General features: G+C 38.2%; 1 protein-coding gene across 21 annotated transcripts in view; it reads left to right on the top strand.

Annotated features, from left to right (window-relative positions):
- The first annotated feature begins 15,179 nt into the window (after positions 1–15,179).
- Positions 15,180–25,374, top strand: part of svila (supervillin a) — a 43,181-nt gene continuing 32,986 nt past the window's right edge. For 8 of the 21 annotated variants that reach the window (XM_057358056.1, XM_057358063.1, XM_057358053.1 and 5 more), the window contains exons 1-7: positions 15,182–15,653; positions 19,157–19,217; positions 19,960–20,051; positions 21,758–21,818; positions 21,944–22,092; positions 22,178–22,865; positions 23,663–23,746. In XM_057358056.1, the coding sequence (XP_057214039.1) occupies positions 15,599–15,653; positions 19,157–19,217; positions 19,960–20,051; positions 21,758–21,818; positions 21,944–22,092; positions 22,178–22,865; positions 23,663–23,746 (1,190 nt within the window). In that variant the 5' untranslated portion in view covers positions 15,182–15,598. Of the gene's footprint in view, positions 15,654–19,156; positions 19,218–19,959; positions 20,052–21,757; positions 21,819–21,943; positions 22,093–22,177; positions 22,866–23,662; positions 23,747–25,374 lie in introns of all 21 variants that reach the window. The other 13 variants (XR_008964761.1, XM_057358047.1, XM_057358050.1 and 10 more) reach the window with 8 other exon arrangements.

Raw genomic sequence — 25,374 nt, 5'->3', positions numbered from 1 at the left:
CTATAGTCTTGTATAGAGAAAAAAGTTAGATAGAAAAAGGTTATATGTTCCCTTTTTAGTGGCCCTTACACCGTTATCCCTCAGCAGAACATCTCTGCAGACCCTCCTGTTTTCACTCTTGAGTCACAGCTGACATTGTTGCGTAAGCTCGGGGGTGACATCATTGTTAAAGACCCTGCACTGGGGTTGCAGAAGGCGGTAAAAACCGGTGTGGGGCCTCAATCTACCCCCATGCCCTGGGATGAGAAGCAGCCGGGGCTCATGAGACATGGCTCTCACTGTTGAGAAAATATAGCAAAAACAGCCGCTCTGTGTTTACTGTAGCACACACACCTGGCTTTTACGTTATGCTGGTAGACAATGCAGGCCATAGCTTTAGGCTACATGTGCCTGTGTGTGTATGTGGCTGTCTTTCATGTTTCCATTGGTTGTCTTTGGTTGGACGATAGCCTTGTTCATCAAGTTTGTAGAGAGCGATAAAAATGTCAAAACAAGATATTTAAAATACAAGCATGTGCTCGACTTACCGCAGAGCGCAGACTTGTACACATAACAACACTAATGCTTTCATTTTTAAACTTTGTCTGTGTTATTTAGTAGCGTTCAGTATTAAATAACCTATATGGTATTGGCTATAATTAAATATTGATGGTCATGTACATGTGGTCAAAAGTGTTGATACCTGTACTATTCATGACTGCTGTTTTGCAGTTTCAGTAAATGGTATTAAGGGAGAGTAAGTTGTATACATGTCACAAACACACATCTGTACATGACTTTTTGAAATACTCAAAGTATGAGGTCTGACCTCTCAAAGTCAAGGAGTAGGGATGCACCGATACCAGTATCGGTATCAGCCGATACCAAGCTCATGTACTCGTAATGACACCGATACCAAAGACCGATACCTCACGTGACATACATAGAGCCCTATGATTTCCGCAATGCAGAAAATGCGGACGGAATCGAGGAATCCAGGCATTTCCTAACAAGAAATTAGCGCTGAACGGTTAACGAAATATTCAGATACTGTTTAAATATGTATTCTGCTTGTTTTACGTTACCGTGTGTGAAAGAGTGGTGCGGTTGCGTGTACTGAACGCATTGTGCTTGTGGAGCTTTCAGCGCCAGTGTTTCACTGCGCGAGGACACGAACACATAAACACCATTTGCGGCGATCCGTCAAAATATAAGTCCGGTTAACTTAAACAAATGCTCTTTTCGGCGTCCCGTCAAAATAAAAGTCCGGTTGACTTGAACAAGTTATAATACACTCACATTTTACCACACCACCCCCCCCCTTAAATTTTTTATAATTTGACCACAGAGTATATCGTTTACTTTAGTAAACTGAAGTAAATGTGCTGGTAAAATTGTGCTACTTATCATAAAAAGTAAAACTTGATTAAAAAATTGTACTGAAATTTTAGTAGACCTAAAAACAAAAGAAAAAAAGAAAATGTACCAGTAAGATACTGGTTTATTAACATTATTGTACATTATACAGGCATCAGTTATAGGTATCGGTATCGGCGAGTTCCAGAAAAAAATATCGGTACTCGTACTCGGTCTTTAAAAAATGGTATCTGTGCATCCCTATCAAGGAGAGACTTAACACCATATTTACATAGTGACATACCTTTTGCTCGCACATAATGAAAAACGTATACGGCATAACATCATCACATGAGGATCACAGCTGTGTTGATTACTAGGAATGTTTCTGGCTGTGATCCACAGAACCCTGGAGTACGTTAGAAAACGCACAGCCTGTTTCTGAGCCAGATAAAGACATTGTCATAATGCGGCCACAGCTGTTATTGTTGTGCTGTTTGATTGTTCGTGTGTATGTGTATAGCATGTCATTGAGACACGAGGGAATCACGTCACAATGCACGTCTTCATATCTCATCTCATTCTTTTTCCGTTGTTCTGACTGATTTATTCAGGGGGCTTTCACACGGGGAATGTGTTCTGTGGTCTGATTCGGTGTGTAATTGTTCAAGATGCCCCCTGCAGGAGCGGTCTGGTTTCACACTCACTTGCATCACACAACTGCATTTGCGTTCATCTTACGCATTGAGAATGCAATGTAGTTCACCTTTTTGTGTTGTTATTGCACAGCAAGAGCTATTGACAACTTTGCTTGTGTGTGTGCTCCCCGTACACCATTTTAACCTAAACTGCCAGCCAATGTAAAGGCCCAGAGACAGCAGTGTTTTAGGGTTGATTTATTTTAAGTGCACCATCAGCTGTTTGGTTGGTTGCTTATCTGTTCCAGAGATGCCTTAAAGAAGTCTCAATGTACGTAGCGCGCAGTACATTTGTGTAAATCATTGGCGCCCACTTAAGGAAAGTTACAAACTCCAGGCAGCTGTTAAACTGTGTGTGGTTCGCAAATTGCATTTGGTCAGTCGTTTAATGTGGAATTTACACTGTGGGCACTGGCTGGCATACCTTTTTTGCTAAATATTTTTGTCCTCCTATATCAGATTTTCCTTGTAGCAAAATTATTTCAGATTGACTTTTGTGCATTTCAGGAACACACACATGCACACACCCTCCAAAAACAACCATACACTTTGTGCAACACATCTTTCTCGTGTTTTGTCACATGCATGGTTCTGTGCTCTCTCCAGAGTACAAATCTTTTTTCCTCCATTTCAGTCTGTCAAATGGATCATTAGTTGATGTGATTGATACTACCTCATCAACAGCAAACTATTGCCTGGGTAACAGCACTTAACTTATCCAAGCACCCTTATAACAGTGGGATGTCACAGAGGAAAAGGGCAGGACGGTTGTTTTTGCAGAGCTGATGGATTCAGCCTGTGCAAGAGAGGAAGAGAAAAGAGAGCGAACATGATTTTTCAATTAGGCCTTCCCTCAAAATTCTTGTCGTAAGAGTGCAAAAAGCCAGATCTGGAGGGAGATCAAACCTCCACCCAAGTTAGTCCCCACTAAATCACATGTGCACACAAACACCCACACACATATACAAGAACCACCACATCGTGTTTGAAATCTTGCTTCTCACCATTTATTTTTGTATGTAGCATGTAGTGCCAATAGTGATAGAGTTACAGACTATGTTCCGGTTGAGCTCTGTCTATCCAGTGCTGTTACCATGTTGTAAAACCTTATATTCTACCCAGTAATCCACAGTGAAGTTTGGATCATGTGATGCTGATGAGTGATTGATTTGTAATGAACTGTAAGACTAAGACCGGAGCTGACTAGTGCTTTGTTCCCGTTTGTTGCTATGTGCTGGTAAAGCATTTTTTCCATAAAGATCAAGCTGTGCTAATGCATGTTGTGTGTTCACACTTTAAATTTTGTTGTGTGGCAAAGTATTAATTAATCTTTATTTAATTAGGCTGTAAATTAGATATTTCTTTCCTTGATGAGATGACCTTGTTTCATGAGGAAATTCTGGCTGCTTTATCCTTTATCTAGAAAAGTTTGTTTCCTGGGCCTTAAGCGTGTATTTCCATATTAATGTTGTTAACAAATGGCAGAAAAAAATAAAGAGATCATTGCACACTACCCTTTTATTTTGAATAGTTTAAGCTTTTTGTACAGTACCATGCAGGTGTGTGCTCAAAATACACTGTGATGGCACGAAAGGAATGTTCAAGATTAAAGAACATTTCATTTTTGTAGTACTACCAAACCAACACAATGCCACAAATCTTTGTGTAGCTGTAGTTTTGCTTAAACATTACAATCACGATCTCTTAAATGCACTACTTTGCCACTAGAGGCGCATGGTCTACTTTTCATTATCTCAATAGGAAATGTGCCACTTTGTTTGGTGTGTATGCAACTTTTACACTTTTACATTATGTAAAAGCAAAGAACTTTCATGAATACTATTTATTTTTCACTTTATATAATTTTAGAAAGTATAGTTATTGTATATAATTACATTTGCTTGTAAAGTTTGATTGTATCATGAATACGTTTGCTGTATTTAAAATAGCCTTTAGTGCTGATATTGCGTTAAAAACAAATACATATAATAAAGATTAAAATTTGTCTGTATTTGCCAAAGCTAAACTGTATTATGGTCTGACAGATAAGAGTTTGTTTTTGCTATTTAAACAACAAATTGATATTCTTGGGCTGATATAAAGTGAAGCAAGTTATTTAGTACCACACAAACAAGGTTTGGACAAAATTTAATAAACTCACTGTATCGCCTATTTGCACAGTATTCACGTTTTTTGTCCAATCCCTGTATATATTTTGCTTGGTGGTGTCATCTTTTGAAAAGTCTCTTGGCAGCATCTTTATTCAGGCATCAGATACAACAGATGTTGTGAACAGTAATTGTTCATTTAAAAAAAATTAAAAACCTCTAATGCTTTGAATCCATCTGTTATTTCTGGGCTCTCATTATAGTCATTGAGCGATGCATCTGGAAGATCACACTTCTGACTTGGCTATAAAAACTCTCAAAATGTAGCCACTATTTCTAGTTTAGAATTATATTAATAGTATATTGTTTTTAATTTGGGTGAAGTTCAAGTTGCCTTGTATGTTTATGTTTGTTAATGAATTCCAGGGTTTTCTTGTTCAGAGATCTGATCTGGTTATCTTAAGCATGAATTTTCAGTTTACTGTTGACACAGGAAGATTCAGACGTCCAAACGAATAAAGAGTCTCTATTGATTGTGTAACTTGTCGTTACCCTCATTAAACGTTTGTTTTTGCCATGATTTGGGCCTCTATCCTTGGGTCACTCAATGGATCCAGGGACGAACTGACAGGATTACCTTCAGTTAAGTGGCCTGACATCTACACCTACCAGACAGAGAAACAAAGTGTGTATAGTAAAGATAAACTGAGAGCGTATACATCTATAGATGCCTGCTTGTACTAACAGGGGCAAACGTTAGCAAATGCATTTACTTGAACACAAACCTGAAACATAACATGTGCCTTCTCACTGTTCCCTCTCCCTTTATACTAATGCACTTGTTACAACTAAAGAAAAAGAGATGACAAACAGTTTCCAGTTTCTGGCCAATAGTTAACTGCTAGTTGTAAATCTAACAAAGTTAACTAGCATACCCTATCCGTTCAAAAGTTAACGCTACGTGAAAAATAACCTTGTTCCCCAGTTCCTGATTTGGGTATACGTGAGATATGTTATAATTTACCCAAATCATAATCCACACCAACAAAAGACAGTAGTTTTTTTATCTCAACTGTTATGAAGTGAAACGCGAGCATTTTTGATGATGGTTTCTGTTCAGTCTGCTTGTTTTATTGTGTTTAACTACAGCTGTCATCAGTGTTTTTGTTTGGCAATGGCAGCAGGTATGTGTTAAAATATAAAATTGGGGACTGTATTCTGTCGATTGTGGCACTAAACAATAGGGCTGGGTTTTGTGACCAAATTGGCGATTCGATTTCGATTCGTTATCAGTACTTAGATTAAAATGCTAGTTTTGCAGGCATGGAATTCATTTTTAAGTATATATGCTGGTAACTGAAGCTCTCCTTGCGTGTCACCATTGCGTATCTTGGCTCCAAAACATTGATAAGATTGTGAAAGCCCTCGTTCTCAACTATCGCATATGGGCGTAAATCCTTGTAAATCAGCATTACTATAGCGTCATTTATTTTCTTAGCGCGAGGTGAATCTGACTGTAATTTGCAGGCAAAAGCAACGTCTAGCCGTTGCTGTCCAGAATCGCATGAACCAGATATCGCGTCAGGGTGACATCTCGACAGGTGGTTTCATAGGTTTGTTGCAAAATCGTGGCTCTTGCGGGCACAACTTTCAAACAACAGTTGTTTTGTCGACCTCACCTTTGCTGTCATTGCCTTTAAACATAAAGTGCTTCCACACATCAGACTTTAATTTAGCCGGCGCTGGGGTCCATTGGCTACCGTGAGCTTCTGCCATGATCCGTCCCTCTCTCCCACTTTTTATTTGAATTTTTTTTTAAATGTATCAGCACGAGTGATTGCCACATCTTCAGGAAGATATACAAAATACGAAATACAGATATCCTTGAACTAAAGCACACGCATTAAGATTATTTCCCGAATCGATATTGTTTCATTAAATTGAAGATCGATTAAAATCGAAGAATCAATATTTTTTACCCAGCCCTACTAAACAACACAACAAGATGATATTTTAAACTCCTTATGTAGCCGAATCTGTGCTGGTTTATATTGGCCGCCTATAGTTTTCCCTTTGTTTTGCCTCTAGCGAATGCAGTGATGTAAGAGGTCACGGCGCAAAAGGGGTCTTAGTTCATGATGAAATGGCCAGTTTTATTATCCCATTGTGCCCCTGGCTTGGGGCAGTTACTGTAGCATTGGCAAGGTCATATGCCTCAGCATATGTGGGTACTACTCACTTTCTCTTCAAGTTTGCTTCCAATTTTTTCACACTGACAGTCAGATAACTGTCCAGATAAAGCGTTAACCTTTAATAAAAACTCCATGTGGTAGCTAAGCCACATCATGGTTTTTATACACATTGTCTTGTCATATGTTTCTCATTTCACTGGACAGTCCTGTCTTTTCCAGACCATCCAATTTGGCTTGCTTATCTCTGTATTGCCTCCTGCCCCGGTCTTTGTGGGATGTACTGTCTCTATCACTTGTGCATGGTATAACAGCTCAAAGATTTTATTGTGGTGCCTATAGAAAGAAATCCTAAAGGAAAAGTCAATGTAGTTGAAACCGTAGATTCAACATTTGTAATATTTTCCAAAACATGTTTTATTCTCTTTTAATCTTCTTGTCAAAATGCTTTGCTTTTTTTGCTCCTGCCCTAAAGATGCTGTGCAGTTAATCCATTATTATGACATCTTTCTTTTCTTGTGTAGTTTCTGAGGGGTATTTTTGGCTCCTCTTCAGTTCTTTATGCTGGCTCTGTCTGCCTTTAGCCTACAAACAAAGCTTTGGCTTCTCTTGGTTAAAAATATATATCCGTGAGGAGTTCATCTGCCTAATGTTTTCTGTATATAGTAACATAAAATGAGAAAAGCCAGCTAAGCAAGTTTATTTTTCTGTTTGTGTGCGAGTATGCACTTGTCGGCCCAAAGTTGATAGTGAGTGTATAAAAGGTTTTGGAGAATGGCATTATGAGCAGTTTTCTGAGATTTGTAAACCCTTGTAAATGTTCCATTTCACTCATAAGTATGCATTGACCTGTCAGCCAAACTTGCATTCCCTTTTTTAAAATTTTCTCTGTACAACTCAGTAGCTCCGGCTATTTATTCATGTTCATCTTCTGAAGACAAGGATTTATGCTTCTGCAAGCTTTTCCATGTTTTTCCAGGGTTTAACCTTGTTTGCTTCCTAAAGTATATTACAAAAATGTAGTATTTTGATTGGTCTATGTGTGTATACAGTACTTTATTGAATGCATAATAATAACACTCAAACCAAAGATTAAAGGATGTGTTTTGAAAGTTCGTTCATGCATGTCTTTTTTTTGTTAGCACATTACATGTACATGCATTGATACAGTTGCAAATTTGTACAATTGGTACTGGATTTGCATATGCAAGCTTGTGTTTATGAAAGGCTTTGAGAGGGGGCACTAGGTGGAGCTATGGCCTCTCCAAACAAAAGCTCCAAACAGGTGAGGTTCTTGGCTATATTCACTAGATCTGTTCTCACTCCCTTTATCTTTCTTTTCTCATCTCTTATGAAGTGTTCTTAAACAGAGCACTAATCTGTTTTATTTCCCTCTGACACTTAAACCGTGTCCTGCACACTGTCATCACTTTAACTAATGCTCCTCTCAGTTTCATGTGCACAGAGCACATCGATAATGTGCGGAGAGGAAACAACTCATCATTCTTTCAGAAGTGTTATGGGTAGATGCTTTAATATAAGAGGCAGCAGAATATAGTTATACTGTTTGGTATACTTTGTAAAAGCTTTAACCAGTAAAATGAACCATTTCATGCTTTGGACTGGAGACAGCAACCCAATTGTTCACTTTATCAGAATGCAAAGTTGGAGAAGACCAGATAAGATACAGCTTTGTGTTATGTACAGTTAAAAGTCTGAGACCAAATGAAAGTTTGTGAATTTATGGTTCGAGTATGTTTGAAATGTGTTGCTCCTTTTAGAAAGCCAAATATATCATCACTGTTCTTCCAAAACCTTGTATGTCCAAATTCACCATTTTTTAGGAAATGGAAAAAACAGTACTTTTTAAATGATGAAATACTGTGTTGTTGTGTACTGTGCTGTTTAATGCTCTTAATTGGTTTGATATTTGCAGTGACGAACATAAAGGGTGACTAATAATAATGATTTAAGGCAAAAAATAAAAATCACAAAATATGGAGATGTGAGGTTTCAGAAGGACAGCAGTGATGTAAATGTATAGCTTTGAGCATATCGAAAAGGTCCGATTTCACATTTTGTGAACTCTGTTCCATGTGGAGTGCATAGTTCCATTATAGCAAGGGGAATATACCTAGTAATAAGACCTTGTCAAAGTTATGTAAATTTCAACTTGTTAAACTTGTGGTAATAATAAAAGTTGCAATAAAACATTTTATATTACATGAAATAGAGAATTAAAAACCAAAGTTGTGCTCACAATTGCTTTCAGATTATACAGTATGTGTATTAAACCTTGTTGTGTCTCTGCAGGATCTGCACTCGGTCATGCTTGCACTCACTCACACTATCAGGGTGTCAAACAACACTTTGTCCTTGTCTCTCTCTTTCTCCCTCCCTCACTGTAAGGCCTGCTATGGCATGGCAGTGGTGGGAAAGCACCGTGCTATATTTAAGTACCTGTGATGTCTGTCTTCATACAGAGCTGCTGTGCTGTACTCCCATTGAAGGGAGTTTGATTGACAGGGAAGGGGTGTGTGTGTGTGTGTGTGTGTGTGTGTGTGTGTGTGTGTATATACCAGTACCGCATAGCCCCCTGCTGTCCTCATCCTGTTGCTTGTTCGCTTTGACCCTCACCAGATCTGATGCATCTCTTCCCGAAGAGCAGTGAACATGTCTGTCTGTATTATTTAACCCTTTCATGAGTCACAGAGGAGAGAACACAATTCATATTGCCCACTGACGAGTAAGCTTAGTTGAAACTACATTTGACGCAAGAGTTACAGCTAGAGTAAGTAGTTTGGATATGTTTTTTCTTCAGTTTTTCTGCTTATTCTTTTTAACTTTTTAAACACTTTGTGTTGATTTAAGTCTTTAAAGGGTTAAATGTAATTTTCGTTAATAGTATGTTGCTTATGGTTTGATAGGATTTGTGTGCGTGTATGTCTCAGGATGTTTGGTTTCTGTTCACTGTAAGTAATCTGAGTGAGAATCTGTGACCTAGAGTGAACGGAGACTAGGAGACATTTGGGCTAAGTGATCTTTGATATGAGACAGACACAGAAAGACAGAGGCTAGTGACTTTAAAACTGCTTATGTAGACTGATGAGTGTTTTTTTAAATCCTAAGGTGCTTTATTAGCTTCAGTTCTCTTGATTTATTGTTATGCTTGACATAATTTCTATCTATTGGATTGGAGTTTGTATAAAAATGCTTTTAGACTTCATAGTATGCAGGTTTTTTCTATTGTATTGTATTGTATTTTGCCTGTTCTTGTTTTGTAAATGGATGACACGCGTGTTGTCTTTTTTTTTTTTTGACAACTTACTGTTGCTAAGGTGTGTGTCCATGAGCAGTCAGCCTAAATAGCGAATCCTCACGCTCCACAGCTGTCCAATGACCCCCACCTGCTCTCTCTCCATCATACTTTTCTGACCAAAATAGACACACACATGGCAGATGCACATTATAAACAACATTTTCTTATAACCATGATGTCAGGAGACAATTATCCTGAAAATCGTTTACCCATACACAGTCAGATATGATTATGGCGTGAAACAACTTTTCTTACAGCTGGATAAGCTTTTAAGCTCCGAAACTATCTTAGCAGCCTTTAACTCTATTTCCTCATCGCAATATCAGTTTCCATTGGTGGAGTATTTGTGTCTGTAGTTCTTAATGGTATGACAGGCTTATGTGTTAGCTGTAAATTAACTAGCCCTATGCTAAATATACTCACTTGAGCTTTAGCTAAGCCTAACTGGCTAACAATGACCTATTATCTGGCTTAAGGATGATAACCGGAGCATTTTCTGTGCGCTTACTGTCACTGTATAACAACTTTCAAAATTCTGCCAGACTTTCCATGCGTCAAATAAGTGCTTAGCTCATAGCGATTCAGAAGATCTTATGTAAACCTTCTAGCAGATGTTCACACTTCACACAGGACATAAGGAGCTAGATGGAGCAAACATGACCATTTGACAAATGTGTACCTTGACTAACAATTGAGAAACGTCACAGTCAGAACTCCAGAGCCTAGCGCTGCACAATAAATTGTAATCGTTTTAATCAGGATAACGATTTAACAACGTTCTAAACTGACAGATTAATCGTGATTAAAACTGCTCCGAAAGCTCCCAGTCCTCATAGAAACGATCTTAATTTGTGTTCCGAAGATGATCGGATGTCCTAGGGTTGTCGAAAGACAGAATTTTCATTTTTTTTTTATTTAAAAGCTGGCAGTGTTACAGTGCAGTTTGATTTTAGTTTGTATGTATTTCTGAAAGACAAAATAGCCTTAATAACAGACCATTAGCCTTATAGCAAGCATAAATCTTTTACATCAGTGTCTGTTTGATTTGAGAGGCAGTGGAATGTACAGGAATCTGTTCGTCTTCTCTGAAATGTTTTGTTTATTGGTATCAGTTGTTATTATTCAAAATTTGTTAGGGTGTATGTGTCATGCATTTACTATAGACCACTTCGGGAAACGTAAGCAACGCTGATCCAGATGAACTTCCTGTTTTAGGGAACCTTTACATTTACGCATTTGGCAGATGCTTTTATCCAAAGCGACTTACATTGCATTGTATTATACATTTTTGTTTCTGACTATGTGCAATCCCCTGGGATCGAACCCATGACCTTGGCATTGCTAGTGCCATGCTCTAACCACTGAGCCACAGGAACACTACACAATTTTTTGAACAAAATGCATTCAACAGAACAGTTGCTTCTGGACCAGTGTTTTACATCTTGCGACGTAGTGTATACTGTATACATAAATAAACCTGTTTGTATTCCCTGTAGATTTGTTCCAAAAGCCTTGGCTAAACTGGTTTACTTCATTTTGAAGCCAGCTTGCCATTGGTTTGTACTTGTCACTACTAGAAACATATTGGGGGATATGCACCAAGCACACACACAAAACCTCCCCTTGGCTTTCAACATAAAGGTGCAGCCACATCATTGACACAGCCCAGCCATCCACGCAAGGGAAACAAAGCTACAGTGACTCAGACTTTAGCCACTCAGAATACACGTTCCCATATTAGGATAGAGGTGTATGTGTAATAATTTTAGTTAAACGTGATGTGAAATGAGTTGATGGTGTACTGACCTTGTACCGCTGCTTAATAATGACCTTGATCAGGTGACCAATGAAGGTCTGAAACCAGACTCCATGAACGTTTATTAGTCACCTCACAATTTCAGGACTTTGATCTGTCGTGTGTCATGTTTCAAGCGGGGTAGAAGTCATACTGGTTAAATGGAGCAGAATGCTTACATGGGTCATCAGTTCTTCCCCGCTGTGTCATACATGCTTAGAGCTTGAGGTTTAATTGTACTTCATTCTGAGGGTGGGGAAAACATTTACAATGATTCACACCTATTTTCAAATTATTTGATTTGTACTGACAAGTGTCATGTGGTTCATGCAATACTGCAATAAAAGGTTCAAAAATCATGTGCAGGTGCACTTTTTCAAGAAACATCCAGCAAATAAAAAGACGTTTCACAAGTTTATAAGGCAAGAACAAAAAAGAATGAACAAGCTTTATTATATAAACAAGTCAACAACATTGAAATTGAAATATAGTTTGTTATCCTTCTCTAGAGAGTACAGCTCTGGGTTAGTTTTGCACTAATCATATTTAGACTACCAATACATTGTTAATTGGTACAATAATTTCTATTTTTTTGATATTCTAATTCTATCTATTTTTTTAAAAGTTCTTTTTTTATATCCGAGAACATACATTTTTTTTTTAATGGAAACTAAGGTAATAATTTACTGCACTAAATCCCAAAGAGACATTAAATTTAGTTTTATCTTCCAGGGCATTGACATTACTATTTGATAAATGGTAGATGCTTAAACTAAAATGCATCAAGTCATGGCACACTTTTTAAAGTTAGTATATACAAGGGTTGGGCGATGTTTACCAAATTAGCATCGGATCGATGGCTACAATGAAATTGCGATGGACATCGCTCTGCAGCGTTTTAAAGTGAGGCGTGTCTGGCACGAGCTGCGCAGAGACGCATCTTTATACAACGTGAGCTGGGCAGTTATCAATTCAGGCATCTGTACAGCATGAGCTTCACAGTTATAAAGTGAGGCTTGATTGTATCTTGTTCTGATGTTATATTCATTAAGAGTTATAAAGTCAGGTGGGTCTGCGCAAACTGCGCGTCCTCTTTCTACAGCGCGAGCTACACAGTTATAAAGTCAGGCTAGTGTGATCTGTACAGTGCGAGGTTTTATGCCTCTTAGCCTTGTTCATATTTGTTTACAACGCGCAGCCAGAGTCACGTGACGAAAGTGAAAAATTTGTTGGAATCACGATGCCAGGTCAACATGTCTATCAGCCATCGGCCCAAATAGTATATACATAACCGCACCATGTTTTCAAAACAAATAGTCCAAGTCTCTTTAGTTTGAATTACTAGAATCAGTTCTTGTACTAACATTTACATAAGCTGGATTTAAGCTTAGTTTGTAGCCTTGACACACGGCATGGTCTTTGACTTAATGTGCCTCATAATTTCTCTTTATTTCTGTTTGTTTGAGTTTATTGTCACCACTTACCACTTTATTTACTACTGTAGTGTGCAGAGGGTGTGAAACCAAGCCCAACAGATCAACCTCTAAAACCTACAAAGTACATGTACATGTTTTTATGAAGGCGTCTTATTAGATGGTTTGCTTTGGATCGGGGGATGATGTCATTTCTGTACTATTTTCATATGAGAAACCAGGAAATTAGAAGATTACAGTACGTGTAATGAAAGGACAGAGCAGATGCCCTCATCATGCTGTGAATAGGGTTGGGAATCGAAAATCAATTCCAATTTGGAATCGGAATCGAAAGGCTAGGAATCGGATCGGAATCGAAAGGAATAGGAATCGGATACTTGAAATTAAAATTTGAATTCCTCTTATCAATTCCTGTGTGCATATTTTCAGAAAAGTACATGCGTTGCATGATCTGCTGATATCTCAATAAAAGCCCTTATGAAAATTATCGATATTTTTTTACTATAGTAAGCATAGTTTAGCTATAGAATTTGTATTAAAGCACAGGAATCACAAATTAACCATAGTTGCATTGTAGTAACTGCAGTTTAACCATGATGTAGTTCAACTATACAAATTGTAATAAATCAGAAAAGGTGTGTTTCTATGTGTAAATATACACAAAACTCTGCTCATAAATATATATATATATATATATATATATATATATTTTGCAAACAAGTCTATAAGCAGGCTAAATGACCATACAGGTTAATATCTAAATGTTTTACTTCAACTGTGGAATCGAAACTGGGAATCGATAAGAATCGATATCGATAAGCAGAATCAGAATTGGAATCTGAATCGATAAAATTGAAACGATTCCCAACCCTAGCTGTGATATCAACTCTTTATCATCCGTTGGATCTTGATGGTGAGATGGGTTATTTTAGATATTAGCTCAGTCTCTGGAATGCCTGTGATTTTTCTGATCATGATGTGTGATAGTGTCAGAACTTGAGCTTTATCAGATGCTATGGATTGTGCCAAAGCTCTGTAATTGTGTCCAGAACAACAGCAGCTGATTTCTCAGGCTACTTGAGAAACTCACTGACGCGTTCTTGATTTTGATGGGTCTCAGTCTTTGGTATACTAGTCATACTTAAGGGTGTTTGTGTGCATGGCAATGATAAGTATTGTAGTGGAAAAATGCACTCAGGATAAAAGGCCAGAAATAGTGCAGGGCAAATGCCGTTCCAAATGTACAGCAGTGCCTGAATGCTCTGGTTTTCTGAATACTACTGTGTAGTTAGACTCCCCAGTTCACTTCCATAATCATCTGTTTCTCATGTTCTCATTGTTCTGCTCATTCTGCCTCTGTGACTTTATTCATTTTATTTAGTTGCCACTGATGACCACATTTTTATAGTTTCTTGCACCAAAAGGTAGGATCTTAGAAGAAAGTCCTGTTTTTGCAACTGTAACAGTAAAAGTATTTGTTTTATATTCTCCTGTTATAACTGGCCAAACTCCAAAGAACTGTTTGTGGGGGTTATCTTTTACCATGTTTTTTTAAAGTAAAATAAGACTTCTCAGGTTATCACACATTTTAAAGATTCCTTTGATATTTTTGTAATATAATATGTTTTGGCAACTTTAGAAAAGCACATGAACTTTATTTCTCCTCTAATATGTTTTAATCCATTATTTCACCATGGTTGTTCTCTGTCTCCTCTCACTGTCATCTTATCTTTTTAGCCTGAGCCCAACAACTCTCTGCCTCAGATGGGTTACTATTACATGAAAAATTTGGAATTAGGCTGGTTGTGGGGACATTTATTTTTTATATGACGTATATTCCATTTGAACCCTGAAGCTAACAGGTGTGCCAAGTCTTTATTTCAAACCCATTACTAATCTTGCACAGAAAATCAAGGTGGTAAATGTTGGAGTCTTGTTTTTTTAACACGTGCCAGGATAGTTCAAATATATCATCTGTGGATTTTGTGCATGCAGAAAGGGAAAAGCATGTGAAGACATCTAAAAAGTTCATAAAAATAAAGATTTGTCTACTATAAAAGTCAATTTATTAAATCAATATCTTGGCAAATGTTCCCCATGGCAGAGCGTTTTCTTTTCCACCGTATGTCATTGCTCAGAGATGAGTGGAATTTCTTGTTTCTTTGTCGCACTCATCTTCTCTTACTTTCTCACCCTTCAGCTGCTCTGAACACACACACAGCAGTGAGCCTGCGTACTTCCATGCAGCTGCTAGTGCACACACCCTCTACTTTTCTACTTTATGTCCTTTTGTCCGTCTGTCTCTGTTTTTCTTTATCTCTCTTGTGCCTCAGCATTTTGACTTTAATCAGATTAGTGTCCTTGCAGCTTTAGCATTGTAGTGTCCCTGCTAGCATTGAGCAGTGGTCATGCAGTCTGTTTTCTCTCTCTCTCTCTCTCTCTCTCTCTCTCTCTCTCCACACTGCGCTCCTGCTGCTGCTTCTGCCTCCCTCTCTCTCCACCTCCCTTCTCTGGCTGTCCCAGGACCGCTGCAGCTAACTGCATCACCTTGCAGTTCAGGCACTGCTGTCTTTCTGCAATCCCCTCCCTTGGCTCTCTCTCCTTCTATCTCCCTCTTTTGCTTTTTCTTCACACCCCCTTCTTCTCTCTACTCCTTTACATCACAATCTCCCTCTCCTTTTTTGTCACTATTTTTCGTTCTCTGGCAATTATTTTGTCAACATGTACCGGAACCCTTGGATCTCCAACTATCTCAACCATGTCAAGTTGTGTCAAGGTGAGTAAATGGGACAGGAGTTGGAATAGTGATAGTGCCTCCAAGGACAAAACTAATCAGGACGAACAGTCGCTGACTCAGATACAGCAGAAAGAGGAGAGTAAAGGACTGAGCGATTAAGTGTTTTAGTTTTCGAATGTTTTTCAGTTTAAGAGAGTTATGCCAGACGTGCAGTTCTTCTGGTGTATTGCCTTTTAATGGCTTTGTTTTGGTCTGTGCACTTGCGCCACAGAACATGCTTTTTCATTTATCCTGTGTTTAGTTGTGTTTTATTAGTTTTATGGCGTGTTTGCGCATTTATAGCAGGTGTGTGTACGTGTTTGTCCATCAGAGCACTCTTAGGCATACTTTGTTGCATATAGATTCATTGTAATTTACTATTTTCATTAAAATGCTTGCTTCAGAGTGGAACTATAGTCTGTGATAACCAAGTTTTGAAATGGGTTAATGAGTAAATGTACTGTATGAATGGGGTTTACGGTCACCTAATTTGCCCTTTCTCCATAGTCGGTGCATCAGTACACTATAGCTTTCCACTGCAGTATGGAGTGTCTTTAAGTTTTTTTATTAACATTGACATTCTGACCCTATATAAATTCAATTTACATTTTTTAATTTTGCTGATGCTTTTCAAAAAGTGCAATACTAATATTGCATCCAAAAATACAGTTATTGTTTTATTTGTTCCCCTGGACTCAAACCTTTAACTTTGGCATTGCTAGCACCACATCCTTCCACTTGAGCTACAGGGACAACATAAAGTGAGTGATAGCGTAGGTATGCATGATGGCACACTTCATGTGTGATCTGGCTAATCTTATTACACTTGAAGACTAATCCTTTATTAGCCAAGACCAACACATGCTGGCTTATTTGGCCCCATTCTTTCCTGCATTTAGTAACAAGTCGTTTTCCTTTAAGTGTTTAATAAACTAACCAATAAACTATGCGTTACTTCTTGCTTGGGTTGCTTTTTGAGCATTTTTCTTGAGTACCATTCAACTTGTTCTTTATTGCTTAATGTACCTTGCCTTCACAAGCAAAACAAATGACAAGCATTTGAAGCCACAAAACCTCTACAAAGCAAATCCGTTTAGTTTTGTGATCTCATCATATGGCTTGACAAGCCATAGCTTGCCTGGACTGTTCTCGCACCTTTAAGAGCTCTAACTAATGGCATATATCTATGACTGAACCCTACAGTCATGCATGTTTAGTCATCTGTGTTAAGTGGTGGAAAACAGGTGTGTGATGCAGTTTAACTGTAAATTAACCTGTACAAATATTAGTGTTGTGCGATTTAGCTTTAATGTGATGTTTGTTGTTGATCAGAGAGGTATGTCGGTGCGTTATAGGATCTGGAATAACATACTTGCCCTTTGACGTGCTGTAAATGCCTCGCTTGACTGCGTCCTATTAACATCTGTGCATTAAAGGGCACAGGGCCAACTAGCATCACATGTGTCGTGAATCTGTATGCATGTCTGTTAGCAGGTGCTGTAAACAAGACCATGCACATAATGATAGAGCTTATTCCACCACAGGGTAATTTAAGTGATCGATCTAGTTTATCTGCATTACTAACTGTGTTTGCGTAATGGCTCTGTGTTGATGTTATAGACTTTAGGAAACATGTCATTAACTTTTCTCTGTAGTGTTTATTTACTGCTGGGAATGAGATTGAAGTATACCTTTGGTACACTACCAGTCAAAGGGTTGGGTCACATGTCTGAAATGTTTCTTAAGATGAACATTCTTTTTTCTTTTTTTGATTTGAGGTGCATGCTTAAATGCTTTTCTTTTTTGTAGATATAATAATAATGAGATTTTTTGTAATATAATTGTGCAACACTGTAAAAAACATTTTTTCATTGTATAATGTCAAAAACCTGTAAATTTACAGAATTTACAGATTTTTCCTGTATTGAAATACGGACAAAAACCGTCACATTACAGGAAAATACTGCAAACATAGGAAAAACATGTAATTTTACTGAATTTTTAGTTTATTTTACGCTATTTCTGGCACCCCAGCTGCCAGAAAATTTATGTTTTTATGAGATTTTTTTAGTTTAATTTTGAAATATTGTCAAAAAACGTCACATTTCAAAAAGTTTTTTTTTGCAAGAAAAATGGGGGAAATGTGTAATTTTACAGGATTTTTTTTTTTTACGGAATGTTTCTGGGCCCCCTAGAACTATAATTCTATTTTAAGGACTTAGAATGAATAATGAAAAACGCAGCCAATAAGAGCACAGAATAGATTGAACTTTTTCAATGTGGTTTTAAAAGCAGCTCAGCCCCTAAAGAAGCTGGTTACTAAAATGCAAAGAGGATTATTTTTCTACTTCTAGGAAAAGGTCAAGATGCTAAAACACAAATTGGTTTGTTTTGCAATTAAGTCTAAATCTAATTCCCATAGTTGCATTTGTGCTGTTGCATAGTTTTTATATGTTACAATTGTTTTGAGGTGTGGTCAGATGTGAAACATTTTTGTAAATTCACTACTCTTTAAAAGGTCAGTGCTAGGACGAGCTAAAAAACTTTTATCAAGGTTTTTTTTTGCAAAGTGGTGAAATTCCCTCAAGACCCACTTGGTTTGTGTGTGGGTCTTATTCTTATTTCTTATTCTTTCCAAAACTTTCAGTCTCCCGCCGGCTGATGTCGCCTCGTCCTCTGGCCATGTGATTTTTATGCAGTGAGGAATGTTTTTACCAGATACTCATTCCAGCTGTGAAAACTCTCCCGGTAACAAAACACACACTGTCAATTGGCTCATTCACTCTCTCTTCTCAGATTGTGTTCTTGAAAGGAGAGGACAGTAATGACATTGGAACCACCATCCCTGCTGTAGATTAACAGATTTGAATATTATAAAAGTTAGAAAAAGTGTGTTTGTGTGGGTGTAGGTGTGGTAAAGCTGTTGATCTATGGGTGAAGTGAAAACACATGGTCTCCTCCGATCCCACTGTGAGGCTCAGATGTCAAATCTCCATGTGCTTATTCAGAGAATTGATTCCATACAGGATTACAACACCAGTTTTCGACGTCTCATTTACATTTATCGCTTGAGTGAAGTTAAATTGGCATCACCTGTGTTTAAACAAACACAAACCAAATGAAATTTCATTTGATCTTTTTTCTTTCTTTTGTGTTTTTGTTCTTTTGGTCTCGCTTGCTTGCTTGCTTATCCATTCAACCATATTCTTGTTAATGATGATATTCTGATGGAGTCTGTCTCTCAGTGTAACCGTGTGTGTCGGCACAGTGATGACGATAAGACATAGATACAGACTTTGTCCATTACATGGTGGTCACTTTGACTAACAAAACCATTGAAACGGCACAGACAGCTTTGTACATTCAGATGTACCTGTGTGTCGATGTTGATGTTGGGATGGATACAATTGTTTACAGCCTTTAAAAAATGTGTTGCTGATTCGTTCTGTCACCAGTAGGAGCATTTGTAATCTGAAGATGCTATGTTGTCTTGGTGTACGCAGGTTCCACAGGAGAAACAGCCACTAAAGTTGGCAACACCAAATTACAGCGGAGAGCTTATAGGTAAGATCCTTATTTTATGATGTAATGATTGATTTGTTTGAATATATTTATTCAATAAGAAAAACCTTGAAGATACATAAAACATACAGAATTACAGCTGGCTTCTCTAATATCTCTTAAACAAATTTAATCGGAGCATGTAGTGGTCGATGCATTAAATTATAGTAGATGATTTATTGACTCTTCATGGTTAAAGTTTTCGCCTTACCTCCAGATAGTCACACTTTTTATTTTTGTTTATTCACCAGAGAACTGGGATGTGCTTTCACTTTTAGAAAAACATGATATTTTGTCACCCAGCTTTTTGGATTCTATGCTAGGCTGTGAAAATATTGTGAAAATATTTTTTGACGTTATTATGCTTACAATTAATGTTTTGTCCGGTCATGAAAAATAGCATTCCAAAGTGCTTCTCACATTTTTTTATTTTGCTACATCCATGCCAAGATCTGAATTATTTTATTGATGAATGGATGCTGTGTTAAAGAACATCAAAATGAAAATTCTGTCATCATTTACTCACCGTCTTGTCTCAAATGACGGAACCCATTCACTTCTATTGGATGCAAAACCAATGCAAGTGAATGGGTACCGTCGTTGTTCGGTTACCAACATTCTTCAAATGATCTTCTTTTGTGTTCTGCAGAAGAAGGAAAGCCTTTTTTGTTTCTATTATAGAACCAACATTATTCGCGAAGTGTAGAATATATTAACACATTAAAAGCTGGTACTATTTTTCCAGCTTCCACAAAGAGTTCTCGTTTGAGGATAAGACCGAGGGAATCACCAGCAACAACGAATTAGATGTCAGTCTACTGACAAATACACCCAAAGGTAAGTGCAATGTATGTGCAACATTTCATCTGTGTACTTCAGACAGTTTTTTAAAGCCATTAGACCAGAAGTTCGGTCATATACTTGAATTAATTAATAATTTAAGGAATTAATAGACATCTGCCGATTTCTCATTGAGTGGTATTAGAGTTTGGTTAAGTAACTTAATGCGAAGGTTGTGGATTGAATCCCATGGAGGAAACTAAATGGTCACTTAAAATAATAACCCCCCAAAATAATCTGTCATCATTTAATCAGTTTTGTCATTTCAAACTTCTATGACTCTTTCTTCCGCAGAACACAAAAGAAGATATTTTGAAAAATGTTGTTAACTGCACCCCATTCACTTGCGTTGGTTTTGTGTCCATACAATAGAAGTGAATGGGGGCCAGTGCTGTTCGGTTACCAAATTTCTTCAAAATATCTTCTTTTGTGTTCTGCAGAAGAAAGAAAGTCATACAAGTTTGAAATGACAAGAGGGGGAGTAAATGATGACAGTATTTTCTTATTTAGCGAACTATCACTTTAATAACAATCATGTTAATTCTTTAGCACTACACCGAGGGTTGACTCTTGCTTATTGTTGCTATTAATGTATTGAATTCACATCATTATAGGGGGTTAAATGGAAGGTATATAATTCTGCTTATCATTCCTTGATGCAAAGGCATATTATACTGCTGTCCAAGACTGTTTGTTGTCTCACTCACGTTGTTTTGATGGGTCTTGAACGCATGGGATCCTGGGGGTTGGGCTACTGATGGCCACCTGTTGTTAGGCATGTAGTTTTGCTTTATTGTCCTCCAAAATGGGACAGTTGGATGAAAGAAAGTGTCTAAGCAAGTTCAGAAAATGAGTGAACATGATTAAAAGAAGCTCTCGCAAGAGGAGCCTACCCACAGTCAGTTGTGCTCCTTGCTCATGTCATTTGTTGAAGGCTTAGTGTAAGAAGCTTTAGTTTCAAATAGCGTGCTGGGGCTTCTGTCACTCACACAGTAATAGGAATTGTGTGTCTGTAAGAGCATTGCTAATGTGTCTGTACACTGACACAGTTACCAAAAATAATTTTGGGAATTAGGAGGATCCTTTAAAGAAACTTAAGGGACTTTTTTTGCCGCTATTTGTCAGGCTTATAGTCTTTTTGGCTAATGCTTACAAATCGTTTCAATAGCTGTGAGTCTTATAAAATAAAATGTTTTATTTGGCTTTACTGGTGCACACTTTGCCTTTGTCTACCTTTAAAGGTCTAGTGTGTAATATTTAGGAGGATCTATTGACAGAAATGCAATATAATATACATATACTATGTCTTCAGAGGTGTATAAAGACCTTTCATAATGAAGCATTATGTTTTTATCACCTTTGAATGAGCTATTTCTATCTATACACACCGCGGGTCCCCTTGAATGGAATTCGCCATGTTGTTTCTACAGTAGCCCTAAACGGACAAACTGCTCTACAGAGCGTGTTTCAAAATTACGTTATGTCCTTTGGCAAAGAAGCGAAAACGCGACGTCATCTTAGTTCTGTGCAGCCACATAGTGCATTGAAAGGGAGGGGTGGAGGGAGCCGTTGGTTGCAATTCACGACCTCACCGATAGATGCCGCTAAAATCTCCACATTAATACTTTAAGTTTGAGTATATTAGGAATGCATGAAATGTTTATTGTTAAATATTTGCTCTTTTGTCTGCCTTTTTTCTCAAGTCTCAGAATTAAGGAAACGTTTTGAGGGTGTAAGCACGAGTCAGAGTTGGGACATGAACAGGTATGAAAAAATTAAATACAATAGAAAGAGATCAGTCTGAAAAAAAAATTGTCTGCACGCGTGTTAACATTTATTTTATTTGTAATATCCTGTTTTATATTTCCCTGTATCGCTCGTGTTTCTAGGAAAGAGCGAATTTCAAGGCGTCTGGAGGGTATTGATTGTGAAGTTCTTCAAAATCTCCCAAGTTGTGCCGGTCTGGTGACCAATCGGCTGCTAGAGGAGGACACTCCAAGATATACCCGTGCGGCAGATACCTGCGACCCCTGTGCAGGTCAGTTAAATTTGTTGACTTTCCTAATGAAAATTAAAACAATAATAAAATGCTTATTTTTAGTTTTTTCTTACTCTCATTGCAGTTTCCCTTCAACACTATGGCAAAAATGACCCCAACTACTCAAAAATGCACAACACAGAGGTTCAATCCAGCACCCACGCCACCCTCTCCGAGTCTGCCTACAGCACAGATTCCGCTCGTGTGGCAGAGCTGGACACTAAAGCCGAACGGATCGCCCGCTACAAAGCGGAACGTCGCCGCCAGCTAGCCGAGCGCTACGGTATCTCTCTGGATCAGGAGACGGACACAGACTACTCCACTTGCTACTCCAGAAATTCCAGAGAGCCCGACAGGGAAGACCGTCAACGCAGAATGAAGCCAGAAGGAGGAGAGGGTGCAGAGCATTATGCTTTCACACCTTGGCCTCTTGAAGATAAGATGAGCTCACATATCCGTACATATCCCGAGTATAGCCGGGAGCGTAAAGACTCTCTCTCTGAACGTGAAAGGTTGATGAATCTAGAGAATCAAAGAAGGGCACAGGAGAGAGATAGATTGCACAGAGGTGGTGGGGTTACACCTGACGCATCTGCAGCATATATGGACGTGTCGGGGTCCGCCAAAGTTCCAGGGAGGCAACCGGGGGTCATGGGGGTTCCCGGCTCACCCGTCACAGGCAGAAAGGCCACAGTGCCATCTCCCAAACAGGGAGCATCTCCCGGGGACATGTTTATTGAGCAACAGGCCCATAATATCCTCAACAGACAAGGGTGAGTCCGCTCATCATCACTATCTGTATATATCATTTCACGAGTAAGGTACACGAGGCAGAAAGTAGTGTATGTTTGGCAAATTGTGTGAAGAGGTTTTAGTTGCGTAGGTCTAATGTTAATCAAATACAGCGATTGACCAATCAGCATCAAGGTGTTGTAACCAACCATTTTATTATACTCTAATTTTCCTTGCTCATTGTCTTTCTTTATCTCTTGGAAATGATTTGTCTTTTTCTCCCTGAATTTTTCTTTCACAGGTATTTTCCACAAAAGAAAATGAATTTGGCTCATGTACTGTTAGGAGTATTTCTCCCTAAAGATGGTTGGGCTGTTTTGTGTGACACATTTGTCATTAGGCTTGAGCTTTACTGTCCTTTTTGGCAGCGGTTTCTTTATGGCGTGGATCATGGCTCTGTTGAGACACGTTGTTGCTTAATTTGGCAAGCAATTTAATTTCAAAGGAATCCAGTGGAATTAAAATTCCTAACACCAAGGTCCACAAACCAAGCCAGAAATAATATTAAATGATCATAAAAAATGATATTCAGGAAATACCCCTTGCACATCCATAATGTCAGTATAAATCTTGATTTGTTTGTTACTGTGAACAGTTGAGGACATGGCCTTTAAACTCCAATCCCCAGAAGGATGAGCTTCATTTGCATAATTTGGCCCAGTTTTACATCAAGTCGTTTCTGTTTGTATGTGCAGATTTTTCCCCTTTCCTGCTTTTTTTCTCTGGACACACTCAACCGGTTTTGATTTTTTTGGGGTGTGTTTCTGAAAATATTTAGCTCCCGTAGCCAGTCAACCAACCAATGGTCTCTTCAGACTGATTCAGAAGGAGACACCCTCTCTCTGATCAACTGGCCTTCCAGGTACCTTTGGGAGTGTATGGGTGTGTTTCACCTAACGGTGGTCCCACCTAACCTCATAACCCGATCTCCAATCAACTTCACTCCTGTTCTGGAGTCTCAAATCAATCCTAGCCACTCATTTTAATTTTAACAAGGCTAATTCAAACTGGTCCAAACTCAAATTCCAACAAACACCATTTCAGGGGTTTGGATGAAAAAAAAGTTTCATGTTGTTTTGAACCAGTAAGGTAAAGGGGCTGAGGGTGTGGTTTTGAGTTGGGCCCATCATCACAGTAACAAAAAAAGGCCATCCTTGCACATTTCTATCACCCATCCCATCCCACACTGTTAACAAATTCTGTGTGTTTGATAATTTATATTTGAACCTTTCAATACCCATTTCTTGCTAATATACAAACGTAGTCACAGTCCAGTGAGATGTGTTTTTGAGAGAGAGCTTTTACTATTACAGTTATTATCATACAAGTGTTGCATTTAAGTACTCTGTGAAAACAAGTGTTACTCGTTTAAGTTTAGATACTGTGCTGGAAGAGAAAAATGTTGAGCTACAGTATGAGTCACTAAACTTGACAAGAATGTAAACGGAGTTCATTGGGCATGCATTTGCTCAATATGCCAAATGGAGAGTGTGATAACTTCATTAGTCATGCAAAACATAAGAGCCAAGTTTTCTGGAACTCATTTCACAGGCAAATTGTGTTCCCATTTTGCATCGGTTGTCTCTTTTACTTTTCTTATAAACCCCCCCAGACTCTAGTCTAGTGGTTTGTTTACTGTATGGGATTGTTATCTGTAATTCCTGCCACAGTCGCTGTATAAAGCAGTGGTTCCCAACCTGGGGTCTGCGACCCGCTTAGGGGGGCACCAGAGTTCACATGAGGGCGTGGGAGCTGATATGCTTTGAGGTTAAATAAAGCTGCATAAATGTTCCACTAATCATTTTAAATAAAAATATTTTTGTATGTTTTAAACAATTATGTGCTTACAATGCCAAGATAATGCAATCAAAAATAGTTATATCTTGTATAAAATAATTATTTCAATTTTTCCGGCTCCATCGGCAGACATTCACACGGGGCTTCGCGGTAGCCGGAAGCACTGTCTTTGGCTGTGCTCGCTATGAGACTCACATGAGAAACGTCCTCTGTCAGGCGTCAACATTTGTGTTAACATAATAATTAAACAAAAGGAAAAATAGCAGAGAAACGTAAATACGGTGATTCTTCGTCAGAAATAAAGGAAAACGTTTAGACGCTATGACAAAACCTACGTAAATTTAGGTTTTATTGGGCCCAAGGAAAAAAGGTTGGAAACCACTGGTATAAAGTATAGGGAGTATAGGGAAAGTTTGAGGAATGAGGATGCTTTGCAATTTCTTTCATTTTGGCTGATTTTGTCACCAAGCTCTTATTTTTTTAACTGCTTCCTTCCAGCCACTTGTCATACCACTTGTATCAATCCCTGGAAAAATGTCTTATTATAATGGATTCTATAGTCATTTGTTGCATCGCATCATGCGGTGTAGACAGTGCAAGGGCTTATGTTTATAATCTGATGCTTAGTGTTTGGCAACCAAGCTGTAAAGTGCACTTCTGTCAACAGAATGGTGCGTGAAGATTTAAATCAGC

The sequence above is a fragment of the Triplophysa rosa genome, linkage group LG18, assembly GCF_024868665.1.
Source record: "Triplophysa rosa linkage group LG18, Trosa_1v2, whole genome shotgun sequence".
NCBI lineage: Eukaryota > Metazoa > Chordata > Actinopteri > Cypriniformes > Nemacheilidae > Triplophysa > Triplophysa rosa.
This window is presented reverse-complemented; position numbering and strand designations above follow the sequence as displayed.